At 41.6% G+C, this 14,083-nt stretch overlaps 1 protein-coding gene across 2 annotated transcripts; it reads left to right on the top strand.

Annotated features, from left to right (window-relative positions):
- Positions 1–6,819: 6,819 nt before the first annotated feature.
- Positions 6,820–11,239, top strand: LOC139563938 (cytokine-inducible SH2-containing protein-like). 2 transcript variants are annotated; one of them, XM_071382985.1, is made up of 3 exons: positions 6,820–7,212; positions 9,665–9,834; positions 10,397–11,239. In XM_071382985.1, exons 2-3 carry the CDS (start codon positions 9,693–9,695, stop codon positions 10,864–10,866), a joined length of 612 nt encoding a protein of 203 aa, XP_071239086.1. In that variant the 5' UTR covers positions 6,820–7,212; positions 9,665–9,692; the 3' UTR covers positions 10,867–11,239. The 2 variants fall into 2 exon arrangements, with proteins under 2 accessions (XP_071239086.1, XP_071239095.1); XM_071382994.1 differs by lacking the exon at positions 6,820–7,212 and having other exon boundaries at positions 9,464–9,834.
- Positions 11,240–14,083: the final 2,844 nt, after the last annotated feature.

Here is a 14,083-nt window from a genome sequence, read left to right as displayed (position 1 = left end):
CGCAGCTGTTGGCCGGGATTGGGGTAACCAGGAGGAAAGCATGGCCAGCCATAGAGAAATGCTTATTGAAATTCTCGATTATTGTGGATTTATCAGTGGTGACAGTGTTTCCTAGCCTCAGTGCAGTGGGCAGCTGGAAGGAAGTGCTCTTATTCTCTGATCGTTTGATTGGATGGACAAGATGATAGTTCATACTGCAAGAGCTCTGATAGGTTGAAGGACGTCCTCCGGAAGTCGTCATCATAATGACTGAGTAAGTCTATGGAAGTGGGTGAGAACCATGCGCCTCTTAGGTTTTGTGTCAATGTATCCATAAGACAGAAAATAGCTGTGCTGCGGCTACAACATGGTGCTACCGTAGAGGGTGCATTTGAGGCTATTGTAGACCATTCTGAAACAGCGTGTTTTAATCACTTATTTTGTGACGTGAATATATTTAGTATAGTTGTATATAAAAAGGATCAAATGTTTCACCATTTTTATTTTCTGAAATTCACTCTGAGGAGCCTCAACTGACTCAGCCTGATCAGTATTGTGATTGTGTGCGGAAACAGAGAAAGAGACGATCTAGCTGGTCCACACTAAGCCCACAGAGACCCGTGAGCTTCCCTACAGGATCCCTATGAACACGCCCAGATACCACTTCCTCATCTTCAAACACTCCCACCAGGGCCGGCAACAGGAGGCTCTATGTCACGCATCACACACACCAAACATCACACAACTGAAAGGTTGTAGGATCTCTCATCATCTTTCTCTCTTTCTGTCTCTCTCTCTGTGTTCATCTACTCCATGCCAGGGTACAGCTGTAGCATTAAAAAGCGGATGTTGTACTCCAGCCTAAGAACCGCCACTGAATGAGGTGGAGAGAGACTAGTGTATAGAGATCGCCAAAAATGTTCAGCAATTACACGCTCTCCATCTTACCCTTACTCTTTATTTTACATTATAATATCCCAGTTAAAAGTGAGTGTGCATGCATACTAATCTTGTTTTTCAACAGTGTTCTCTCTTTCTCCTGCCATTTTTTTGTACTTTCTCTCTCCTTCTGTGCGTGTGTGTTTGTGTGTGTATTTGTGTGTGTGTGTGTATGCGTGCATGCATACAGATGGAGATTGACGGTGGGGACGGGCTGGCGGAGGAGTTTCTGTATGACGAGGTCCATCCCATTGAACACACTCTGAAGCAGGCGTTTGCCACGTGGACCAGGAGGGAAGAGGGGAAACAAGTGCCTCATCAAGGGTTCTGGAGAGAACAGAGAACAGTGCTAGAGAGTGACAGGAACAGAAACACATACAAACCTCTATGTATAACCAATCCTCTTTTTACTCAACTTTTTCTTCCCTTGTGAACCTGATAGTGCCATGGCGGCGAGAAGATGTTTTGGGGTGGAGGGTGCTGAAATTTCTCCCCGCTTTGCTGAAGAGTATTTTGCTCTGCTAATACAGGAGTAATAAAGGCCTTGTGCGCTAAATTGGATTTATCAGGCTCAGCACCTTACCTTCCTGCGGCTATGGATAGTGCTTGTTTGAAGATAAACAAAGTCTCAAGACCTATTTATTTATGTCATGCAACATAACTTGTGTATGTTCCCTTTTTCCACTCACTCCATTGTTTCACCACCTGTGACCTGTCCCCCATTCTAAAATAGGCACACCTGTTTGATTAAAAACAGGTTGTAGTATTTTAGAATGCTCATTATTTTACATTATCTCACAATAAAATATATTTAGTGTGTATTTAATTTGTCTTCTGTTTTTACTAAAATACAATAGTGCATGCGGCATGTGTGTTTGTACATGCCACAGTGATAATCTGATTGAGGTTAAATGATGTCTGAGAAATATTTGTTGGAAAGGCCTCTACCTGGAAAAGAACTCAAGTAGCTTATTCTACCCGATAGGCTTGCATATCTCATCTTGTTTTTCCTGTAAAAAAAAAGATAGTAGCCTATATCTTAAAAAAGCTAAATTAGAGACGTATTTGTTTCTAAACACATTTAAACCTCTTATACAGTGGGGCAAAAAAGTATTTAGTCAGCCACCAATTGTGCAAGTTATCCCACTTAAAAAGGTGAGAGAGGCCTGTAATTTTCATCATAGGTACACTTCAACTATGACAGACAAAATGAGAATATTTTTTCCAGAAAATCACATTGTAGGATTTTTAATGAATTTATTTGCAAATTATGGTGGAAAATAAGTATTTGGTCACCTACAAACAAGCAAGATTTCTGGCTCTCACAGACCTGTAACTTCTTCTTTAAGAGGCTCCTCTGTCCACTCGTTACCTATATTAATGGCACCTGTTTGAACTTGTTATCAGTATAAAAGACACCCACAACCTCAAACAGTCACACTCCAAACTCCACTATGGCCAAGACCAAAGAGCTGTCAAAGGACACCAGAAACAAAATTGTAGACCTGCACCAGGCTGGGAAGACTGAATCTGCAATAGGTAAGCAGCTTGGTTTGAAGAAATCAACTGTGGGAGCAATTATTAGGAAATGGAAGACATACAAGACCACTGATAATCTCCCTCGATCTGGGGCTCCACGCAAGATCTCACCCCGTGGGGTCAAAATGATCACAAGAACGGTGAGCAAAAATCCCAGAACCACACAGGGGGACCTAGTGAATGACCTGCAGAGAGCTGGGACCAAAGTAACAAAGCCTACCATCAGTAACACACTACGCCGCCAGGGACTCAAATCCTGCAGTGCCAGACGTGTCCCCCTGCTTAAGCCAGTACATGTCCAGGCCCGTCTGAAGTTTGCTAGAGAGCATTTGGATGATCCAGAAGAAGATTGGGAGAATGTCATATGGTCAGATGAAACCAAAATAGATATTTTTGGTAAAAACTCAACTCGTCGTGTTTGGAGGACAAAGAATGCTGAGTTGCATCCAAAGAACACCATACCTACTGTGAAGCATGGGGGTGGAAACATCATGCTTTGGGGCTGTTTTTCTGCAAAGGGACCAGGACGACTGATCCGTGTAAAGGAAAGAATGAATGGGGCCATGTATCGTGAGATTTTGAGTGAAAACCTCATTCCATCAGCAAGGGCATTGAAGATGAAACGTGGCTGGTTCTTTCAGCATGACAATGATCCCAAACACACCGCCCGGGCAACAAAGGAGTGGCTTCGTAAGAAGCATTTCAAGGTCCTGGAGTGGCCTAGCCAGTCTCCAGATCTCAACCCCATAGAAAATCTTTGGAGGGAGTTGAAAGTCCGTGTTGCCCAGCAACAGCCCCAAAACATCACTGCTCTAGAGGAGATCTGCATGGAGGAATGGGCCAAAATACCAGCAACAGTGTGTGAAAACCTTGTGAAGACTTACAGAAAACGTTTGACCTCTGTCATTGCCAACAAAGGGTATATAACAAAGTATTGAGATAAACTTTTGTTATTGACCAAATCCTTATTTTCCACCATAATTTGCAAATAAATTCATTAAAAATCCTACAATGTGATTTTCTGGATTTTCTTTTCTCATTTTGTCTGTCATAGTTGAAGTGTACCTATGATGAAAATTACAGGCCTCTCTCATCTTTTTAAGTGGGAGAACTTGCACAATTGGTGGCTGACTAAATACTTTTTTGCCCCACTGTATGCTTACAAACAGTATTCACAAAGTTAAAGAAGCAACAGCAGCAACAGGGTTCCCCAACTGGCAGACCGAATTTGGCCCATGGGGGATTTTATTTGGCCCCCAAAATTTTCTGGACGTAAAAGACTAAGAACACCAGCAAATCAGCTCCAAGTGATTTTAATCTGTTCCAAAGTATTCCCATGCATAATAGAGAGATACAGTATACATTGAGTGTACAAAACATTAGGAACACCTTCAAGGTGTGTCAAGCGTTCCACAGAGTCCCGTGTTGACTCCAATGCTTCCCACAGTTGTGTTAAGTTGGCTGGATGTCCTCCTTTGGTTGGTGGATCATTCTTGATACACACGGGAAACTGTTGAGCGTGAAAAACCCAGCAGCATTGCAGTTCTTGACACACTCAAAATGGTGCGCCAGGCACCTACTACCATACCCCGTTCAAAGGCCTGTAGGTAAAACCTTTCTCTTGCACATTCATTCTCTGAATGGCACACATACACAATCCATGTCTCAATTGTCTCAAGGCTTAAGAATCCTTCTTTAACCTATCTCCTCCCCTTCATCTACACTGATTGAAGTGGATTTAACAAGTGACATCAATATGCGATCAGAGATTTCACCTGGATTCACCTGGTCAGTCTTTGTCATGGAAAGAGCAGGTGTTCCTAATGTTTTGTACAGTCCGTGTAATGTATGTGGTCATATAGAAATGTCAGAAAGGTTTGAAATTATTATGTTTTAGTCAAATATAATATATATGTTTGGGCTTCTTGCGGTCAGTTTGCAGTCTACAAAATTATTTGTAATTAAGTTCCCGGCCCGCTGACGATCGCTCAAGAAATAAATCTGCCTGAAATCTAGTTGATGCAGTGGAGACCCGTCATTCAGCCCCACCTGTTTAGCTCAAGAAAATATATGTACAGTGCATTCAGAAAGTATTCAGACCCATTGATTTTATCCACATTTTGTTACCTTACAGCCTTATTCTAAAATGGATGAAATAAATAAAAATCCTCTTCAATCTACACACAATACCCCATAATGACAAAGTGAAAACAGTTTTTTTTTTATGTTTGCAAATGTATAAAAAATAAAAACATAAATATGTAATTTACATAAGTACTCAGACCCTTTGCTATGAAACTCGAAATTGAGCTCAGGGGCATCCTGTTTCTATTGATCATCCTTGAGATGTTTCTACAACTTAATTGGTGTCTGCCTGTGGTAAATTCAATTGATTGGGAATTATTTGGAAAGGCACACACCTGTCTATATAAGTTCCAACATTTGACTGTGCATGTCAGAGCAAAAACCAAGCCATGAGGTCCATAGAGTTCTGAGACAGGATTGTGTCAAGGCAAAGATCTGAGGAAGGGTACCAAAAAAATTCTGCAGCATTGAAGGTCCCCAAGAACACAGTGGCCTCCATCATTCTTAAATGGAAGAAGTTTGGAACCACCAAGACTCTTCCTAGAGCTGGCCACACGGTCAAACTGAGCAATCGGAGGAGAAGGGAGGTGACAAAGAACCCGATGATCACTCTGACAGAGGTCCAAAGTTCCTATGCGGAGATGGGAGAAACTTCTAGAAGGACAACCATCTCTGCAGCACTCCACCAATCAGGCTTTTATGGTAGAGTGGCCAGAAGGAAGACACTCCTCAGTAAAAGGTATAGCACAGGCTGCTTGGAGTTTGCCAAAAGGCACATAAAGACTCTCAGACCATGAGAAACAAGATTCTCTGGCCTGACGAAACCAAGATTGAACTCTTTGGCCTGAATGCCAAGCGTCACGTCTGGAGGAAACCTGGCATCATCCCTACATTGAAGCATGGTGGTGGCAGTATCATGCTGTGGAGATGTTTTTCAGTGGTAGGCACGGGCAGACAAGTCAGGATAGAGGGAAAGATGAACGGTGCAAAGTACAGAGAGATCCTTGATGAAAACCTGCTCCAGAGCACTCAGGACCTCAGACTGGGGCAAAGGTTCCCCTTCCAACAGGACAACGACCCTAAGCACACTGCCAAGACAACTCAGGAGTGGCTTCGGGACAAGTCTCTGAATGTCCTTGAGTGGCCCAGCTAGAGCCCGGACATGAAGCCGATCGAACATCTCTAGAGAGACCTGAAACTAGCTGTGCAGTGATGCTGCCCATCCAACCTGACAGAGCTTGATCGCTGCCAAAGGTGCTTCAACAAAGTACTGAGTAAAGGCTCTGAATACTTATGTAAATGTGATATTTCAGTTGTTCTTTTTTAATGCATTTGCAAAAATGTATAAAAAACAGTTTTTCTTTGTCATTATGGGCTATTGTGTGTAGATTGATGAGGGGAAAAAACGATTTAATCAATTTTAGAATAAGGCTGTAACGTAAGAAAATGTGGAAAAAAATCTATAGGTCTGAATACATTTCGAATGGACTATATGCCCCCTTTATTTATCCTTTGGTTCAGACTACAGGGAGAATACTGTAAGAACGGCCCATGTTCTGAATGCTGTCACTGTACATTTCAAAAGTGCTGAACAAATAGTTATATTGACTACCTCAGTCCTAGCTCGCTCATTAATGTCTTAATCGAAATTACGGATTGCCTCTCGTCCGCTCGTCGTCCCCTTATGCCATAGTTTGTACATCTCAATTGTCAGTAGAAACCACATTTGTTTAACCATATCAGGTATGTTTTTTAAAAGGTAGTAAATGAGGCTGAATTAACTGTTTTGCTGCCAGACAAGGCTCTGCTGATAGCCAGGTGTAGCAGTGGTAAGGATTCACTCCATGGTGCTGAAAAGGAAGCTCTGCTGTTGGGACAGCTTTATGTAGGCCCTAACAGTTTGTGGGCACCATTTGTCACCATTATAGTGCAATTAATGTATTGTTTAGTGTCGTGTAGTGTAGTGGCTTTGCTGGCACTGAGTTGATGATCCCTGCTATAGAACATTAGGGGGCGGAGCATTATAAAGGGGCGGCCCAGTCAGTGGCTAAAGTCAATTTGAGTCAGCTTTTCTGGAAAGTCCTCTACTTGGAAGTGATCAGCTGCGCATTACTTGTGAAGCCAGCTGGGCCGCATCCATAGACCTGTCGCGCGGCAGAGAAGTAAACCGAGCACGTATGGAGCCAATCGAAACGCAGCGCAGCTCATAAGCGCAGTTCCGAGAAACCGAGTGGGCAAAATTGGCCCCTGCCACCGCCGCCGCTGAAATACAAAGCTATTCTTAGAATTAGATTCCTAGAACTTCCGTCAACCCGCAAAACTGAATTTACAAGAGAGGCGTTTTCTCACCGTCTTTCTGTAGAATAAAACATAGAACAGTTGTGTCTGGCGAGTGGATTACTGCGTTGGACCTAGCCTATCTATCTCTGCCAAGGTTGACACTGACACATTTCCTTATCACCATAAGAAGTTCTGATTTTCTATTTTTGGCAAAATATCAGAATAGTCTGTTGAGATGAGAATTTTTTTTTGTCGGATTATTGGCGCCATGACAGCATGAACTCAGCGACTGTTCCTACAAATTAAGAATCACTGGATCTGTTAAATAATTATATAGCCTATCACATTTTTTCAACTGGATTCAACTTCATTATGATTGTGTGTTCAAAGGTAAGTAAAATGTATTGTTGGAACAATTATTAGGCTAGGTAATAATGTTTTCTTCTCCCTATATGCTCATTTTAATGTCACACTTTGACTGTGCTGAGAAAGTGTAGCTTCAGTTTTGACATCAACATTCAGTATTAGCAGAGATCGTATTCGTTGTATCAGACGGAGTGTAACAAAGCCAGGATAATTATTAACGGTTTTATGATATATATGATTTTATATTCGAAGATTAAATTAGGCCTTTAATCGAAAAATGTCGGCATTTAGTTTTAGCTGAAACTTTGAATGTTAATGGACCTTTTATCCAGAATGGAAGTGATTGCAGGTCAAGAATTCGGATTTGACCTTGTGACCTACATCGCCTTATATATCTCATGCTAGTAAACACATTTTGCCATGAGGCTGAGAGAAAATGTTGCTGTTTTAGAGCTCAGGGATTCTTGAAAGACGGGACAATGTAATTTTTTGATTGTTTAATTCTAACATTAGATTAATTAAAATATGTAATACAAATCTCCAAACATGTTTTGTTTTGTTTTATAACACTATTTAATGCTCCAGGGCAAATTCTGTTAGTATTTTGGCATGTTTTTTCCCCCCAGATTTAGAACATAAAACAAAATGCATAAAGCAAACATTACCCCACAGGTTTAGCACAATAAATACTTCAATTCTTTAAGCATATGTTGCAGAAAAGTGATACAAATATTTCTTTCAGAATATATATAAAGAAATATTGACTCCATCAGTAACAGAGTTGACAAGCCACTGATGGAGTTGATGACAGATACTCAAAACGTACATATGTTTGCCTGTAAATGTAAAAGTTCACTACAAACATTTGTAAAATAGGGAAATTATTCATTTGAAAATCCCCAATTAAAACCATTCTATCAGCTCTTTCAACAAAAATCTGATGGAAATTTATTTTTTCTTCTTTATTCAAGTGGTATACTGGACAATTTAGAGTTGTGACCATGGTGATTCTAATATTATTTGTTTAAATCTATCAAAAGTAGAGAACTTTACATGAGTGCTTTTGTTGCACTACATGTAATGAGGACATACCTAAGGGGTCCTTATGGTATAGCTGACCCTGCTCATTCCTGATTTAGGATTTTAGACAAATCTCTGGACATCTTTTAGGAATCACAGTTTTGGGAGAAATATTCTTTAAAGTCACAGAGGACTATTGAAAAAAAACTACATATGATCGTTTTTCAGTTATTAATATCCATTATAGGCAGTTTTTACCATTTTAAACACTTTTTGGATAGTTTGAAAATGGGATTCTTTGCTCCGGAGTAGAGCACTTCCAGGCATAGTCAACATAAATAATATGGAAACTATTTGGAAAATTCCAAAAACATATATTTTCTTTATAATATTCCCCATAAATGTACATTTTAAGCTCAAATAATGCAACAAAATATTTTTTTCTCAACAATAGAAATAAGGTTTCCCTGCCAGACAAGGATTGTCCCAACTTTCAAGAATCTCTGAGCTAATTTCCTGCTATTCTATGCATTTTGCCATGAGGCTGAGAGAAAATGGTTTAGTGTTAAAGCTAATTTCCTGTAATTCTAAACATATCTTTCTTATGAGGTGTCCATATGCTATCTGGCTGGCCAGACCCCCAGGGGAGGGGGATAGCTGACAAGTATTTTTCTATGCTCTGCTGACGAGTATTTTTCTCCACTCACACAGGAGTACTAAAGGCCTAGTGTACTAACTTTGTCAACTAATATTTTTATTTAGATATATCATGGGGTGTTGCAGCACCCAGCTCCCGTGCTTCCCCCGGCTATCATGGTTGATAGTGAAAGTCATGGTTGATACTAAAAGTAGGAAATAATCTTCATTAGGCTACAGATTCCTGACACATTTACATACATAACATTCGCCACATTTTATGTAATGGCAGCATCAGTGCCTTCGTGCACCCTGTCTGACCGTTTAACAAAGTGCCTCCTATGGGTTCATATCAGTGGAGGCTGCTGAGGGAGGACAGCTCATAATAATGGCTGGAACGGAGCGAATAGAAACCATATGTTTGATGTATTTGATACTATTCCACTGATTCCGGTCAAGACATTACCATGAGCCCGTCCTCCCCAATTAAGGTGCCACCAATCTCCTGTGGTTCATATATCCCCATTTGCCAAGTCTTGAAAGACTGTTTTTGTAGTCTGATATTCACTCATTTTCATCAGTCATGATTTTCTCTGTGTCCACCAGCTCATGCTTTTTATTTCCCTAAACATCAAACACAAAGCAAGCTACATGAGCAATCTCACCCCCTCCCAGCACTTATCTTATTTGCCAACATTGTGGAGTGGAAATCACAACCATTTTGCGATGCCTATGACATATGTGTCTGTCTCCATAGTAACTACTGTGTTATAGCCTATCCAATCCATGCACTAAATGGACAATCCTTTCCTCACCTCAGGGCTCTGTTGCCAGGGCCACCTTCGGATATGATTGCCAGGACGATGAGCAGCATGCAGCAGGATCATGGTGAGAGAGGAGGGTCATGTCAGAATCCAGCGGCCCCTCTCTACGACTCTACAGAGGACCTCTGCTGCATAACCACCACCTTCCAGTACCTGCAGAACTCAGGTACGCCTACTAAATCAAATCAAATCTTATTGGTCACATACACGTGTTTAGCAGATGTTTGTGTTTCTAGCTCCGACAGTGCAGTAATATCTAACAAGTAATATCTAACAATTTCACAACATATTCCCAATACACAAATCTAAGTAGAATAATTTAATTAAGAATTTATAAATATATGGACGAGCAATGTCAGAGCGGCATAGACTAAGATACAGTAGAATAGTATAGAATACAGTATATGCATATGAGATGAGTAATGCAAGATATGTACACATTACTAAAGTGAGTAGTGTTCCGTTTCTTAAAGTGGCCAGTGATTTCAAGTCTATGTATATAGGCAGCAGCCTCTATGTGCTAGTGATGGCTATTTAACAGTCTGATGGCCTTGAGATAGAAGCTGTTTTTCAGTCTCTTAACACACCGCTTTTAATCCATGCCCCCCGCCCCCATTGTGTGTGATGTGTGTGTGTGTGTCAGTGTTAAAGTCTGTGTAGATGCTGTAAGATGATTTACAACACAGTAGTCATGTGTAGTAACGTGTGGGGTCTGTTTCTGGCTCCAGGTTGGTACTGGGGGTCTATTTCAGCCAGTGAGGCTCGAGACGCTCTCCTGAAGATGTCAGCGGGAACCTTCCTGGTACGCGATAGCAGCCACCCCCTCTACATGCTGACCCTGTCAGTGAAGACGGCCTTTGGCCCCACCAATGTGCGCATAGAGTACATCGGGGGTCGCTTCCGGCTGGACTCCAGCTCTCCAGGCCCCCCTCACTTGCTGTCCTTCCCTAATGTCTGCAGCCTTGTACAGCATTACGTGGAGGACCCTCCTCAACCTAAAGCCAAACCCAGGCCGCCCCAGCCCGCAGTGAAGGGCAATGCAGTACTGCTCAAGTTGCTGCGTCCCCTACCCCGGGCCTTCCCCTCCCTCCAGCACCTTACCCGCCTCACCATCAACCACCACACTGACTGTCCGGACCAGCTGCCCCTGCCATGCCCACTAGTGCGCTACCTTCAGGACTACCCCTTCCAGGTATGACGTATGATGGTCATCTGGCAACCATCCCAGCCCAAGGAAGGGCACACAGTAGCACTAGCGACCTCCCAGTGAGGGCCAGAGGTTATTACCTTTTGCTTATAGGGTCAGAAATGGCCTCAGCTCAGCCGGACAGTGGCACCATGGGAAGCAAAGTGCAGTGTTGTCTGGGAAGAGTAGAACTATACACGTCTCACTGGGCCTCGGGTTTCTCATACAGACACACATGAACCAGACTCTTAAAATGAAATTTTTACAAACATTTATACTGTTTACTTGAATATTTTGTCAAGGATTTTATAAGAATGACATTATATGGATTATTTGTCAATTCATGCAAATAAATATATTTTATAGTTAAACAAATGTAATAAAAGATGTCTCTTGTTCATCTTGTCTAACCCATGGTCTATTCTAAACCATCACTAACAGACGTATAGAAGGTAGCAGTAACCTGGAAAAGGGAGTAATTACTCTACCAGGAATTATAGGCAGTGTAATAATAAAACCAACACCTTGCTGCAGTACGCCCTATTATCTTTCACAGATGGAAGGATACTGATGAAATTGAAACAACAGGTTTCATAAAACACTCACATGGCAAAATTATTAGCATTGAGCGATTTGCTGGGAACATTTCCACGGACACATTATGCCTGAGGTGGTTTCCGTGAAGTGGATTTAAGCAATGCTTAGAACATCTCTTATCAGGATTAGAGCCAGAGCCATGGTTATTAATACACCAACAGTGGATGGGGTGTACTCACACACATACAAACAGAAGCGCATACAAACACAAACACACACACAAACGCACATGAACAGGAACCTGCACGCGCACACACACACATACACAGCATTGTGAAGCATTACGCTTCGAACACACTGACTGTGTCATTGCGTTTCGTTACACCAGAAGTACATTCATTTCCAATTGAACGCTGCATTTGCCTTGCAGCATTGCGTTGCAGAGGCAGTTGCAGTGCGTTCTGTGTGGTGCATACGTTCGATAAATCGAACGTATGCATCAAATTGTATGAGTGGACTTGACAGAAAGTAGCAAAATATGAATGTAGATTTTTTTTTGCACACACATTCAGTAAAAATTTGTGATTACATAAAAACAGTTTGATTGCATAATTTCTTTACATTTTTTATACATTTATTTGCCAAGTATATTATTTATTCGATGACATCCTCAAATTAATTGTGAGAGGCTATAATATAATTTCCCTCCAAAATGCAGTTTTGGAGCGAAATGCAATAATAAATAGTAAAGATAGGTAGAGTAGGCTCTTTCAACAATGAGACCAACGACCACCTCATTGGCTAGGTTAGCAAGCTAGGTTAGCTAGCTAGCTAACGCTAACTAGCCACATCTAGCACAAGCTCACTACTAAACTGACCTGGCAATCCTACTATCGTGGACACTTGTCTCCAAGCAGCATTTTGTGTGTTTATGTCCCTGTAGCTGTCAGCAGTTGTGTCAAAAAGACACGGTTTTGAAGATACTGCGAAAATTATTCTCTCCTCCATGTGTCCAACCGCATGCGACCATTTGCAAAAGGTACCTGCATCAGTATAGTTGCCTAGCTGCGCAAAATGTTATGCACCAGTGATGCAAAAACACAGTCGGTGTGTTCGAAGCGTTAGAGACAGGCTGACTATTTTGTCAACTTTACGTGCCGCGTTAATCCAGTTATCAAGTCGGGAAATTTGAGTTTCATAGTTCCGACTACTAGCACATGAATCCGGCATAAGTCTATTTTAAGTCTATCTAACACACATATTGCAGTCTAGACAATGGGGCACGGGCACGGGCACGGGCACCCTGGTGTAGGTTCTGAACTGTGTGGTTTCAGTCCGTTTCTACAGAGGGAGGAAACCCTGACTGTACCTAATCATTTCTGTCCGACTCTTTCCCATCAAAGCTTTTTCTACCACCCACCCTCCTCCCTCTTCCTCGTTGGTCTGTTTCACCTTTGTAAAGCTAGCCACAATTAGGCTTAGCCACAATAGTGGAATATGCGGTTCGCCTTCAAAATAAAAATCGCTAATTGAAAGTAATACAAATGGATACAAATAATGGAATCATGCCATATTTGGGCTAGATGAGGCAACAAAAAAAAAGTTGAATTATATTCAACAAAAAAACAGGAATTAGTTAATTTGACAAAAAAGTACAAATCAGTTGAAATCGCACTGTGGATGTATTCCACTTCAGAATTGGGGGCACAGTTACATTTCACTGTACAGACTTACCTACGTGGTATCAGTCTACTCAGTGACACCCACAGAACAAAACTGTGAAGAGTTTAAACCAATATTAGTTTCGAAGCTCATATTGCGGGACTCTGAAACCACTGTGAAATGAGCCACGTTAATCTTACCAGTCAACCTACTATGTGTATTGCACTTTACAGCCTTACCTATGGATTGTGGATCACTGAAATGTGGTATCAGTCTACTCAGTGACAGTACAGTGCCACATGAAAGTCTAATATGCATAGTAGGTTGACTAGTAAGCTTAATGTGGCTGACTGGGGAGGTGATTTCCCACAGGCTGTACTGTCGTGGCCAAAAGTTTTGAGAATGCCACAAATATTAATTTCCACAAAGTTTGGTGCTTCAGTGTCTTTAGATATTTTTGTCAGATGTTACTATGGAATACTGAAGTATAATTACAAAAATTTCACAAGTGTCAATGGCTTTTATTGACAATTACATGAAGTTGATGCAAAGAGTCAATATTTGCTGTGTTGACCCTTCTTTTTCAAGACCTCTGCAATCCGCCCTGGCATGCTGTCAATTAACTTCTGGGCCACATCCTGACTGATGGCAGCCCATTCTTGCATAATCAATGCTTGGAGTTTGTCAGAATTTGTGGGTTTTTGTTTGTCCACCCGCCTCTTGAGGATTGACCACAAGTTCTCAATGGGATTAAGGTCTGGGGAGTTTCCTGGCTATGGACCCAAAATATCGATGTTTTGTTCCCCGAGACACTTAGTTATCACTTTTGCCTTATGGCAAGGTGCTCCATCATGCTGGAAAAGACATTGTTCATCACCAAACTGTTCCTGGATGGTTGGGAGAAGTTGCTCTCGGAGGATGTGTTGGTACCATTCTTTATTCATGGTTGTGTTCTTAGGCAAAACTGTGAGTGAGCTCCCACTCCCACAGGATGCTTTACTGCATGACACAGGACTGATGGTAGCGCTCA

The sequence above is a fragment of the Salvelinus alpinus genome, chromosome 2, assembly GCF_045679555.1.
Source record: "Salvelinus alpinus chromosome 2, SLU_Salpinus.1, whole genome shotgun sequence".
NCBI lineage: Eukaryota > Metazoa > Chordata > Actinopteri > Salmoniformes > Salmonidae > Salvelinus > Salvelinus alpinus.
This window is presented reverse-complemented; position numbering and strand designations above follow the sequence as displayed.

Bases quoted from the DNA above. Each gene is read 5' to 3' on its own strand.
- LOC139563938 (XM_071382985.1), top strand. From the start codon at position 9,693: ATGATTGCCAGGACGATGAGCAGCATGCAGCAGGATCATGGTGAGAGA. The intron at 9,835-10,396 runs GTACGCCTACTA...TTCTGGCTCCAG, and splicing joins CCAGTACCTGCAGAACTCAG to GTTGGTACTGGGGGTCTATT.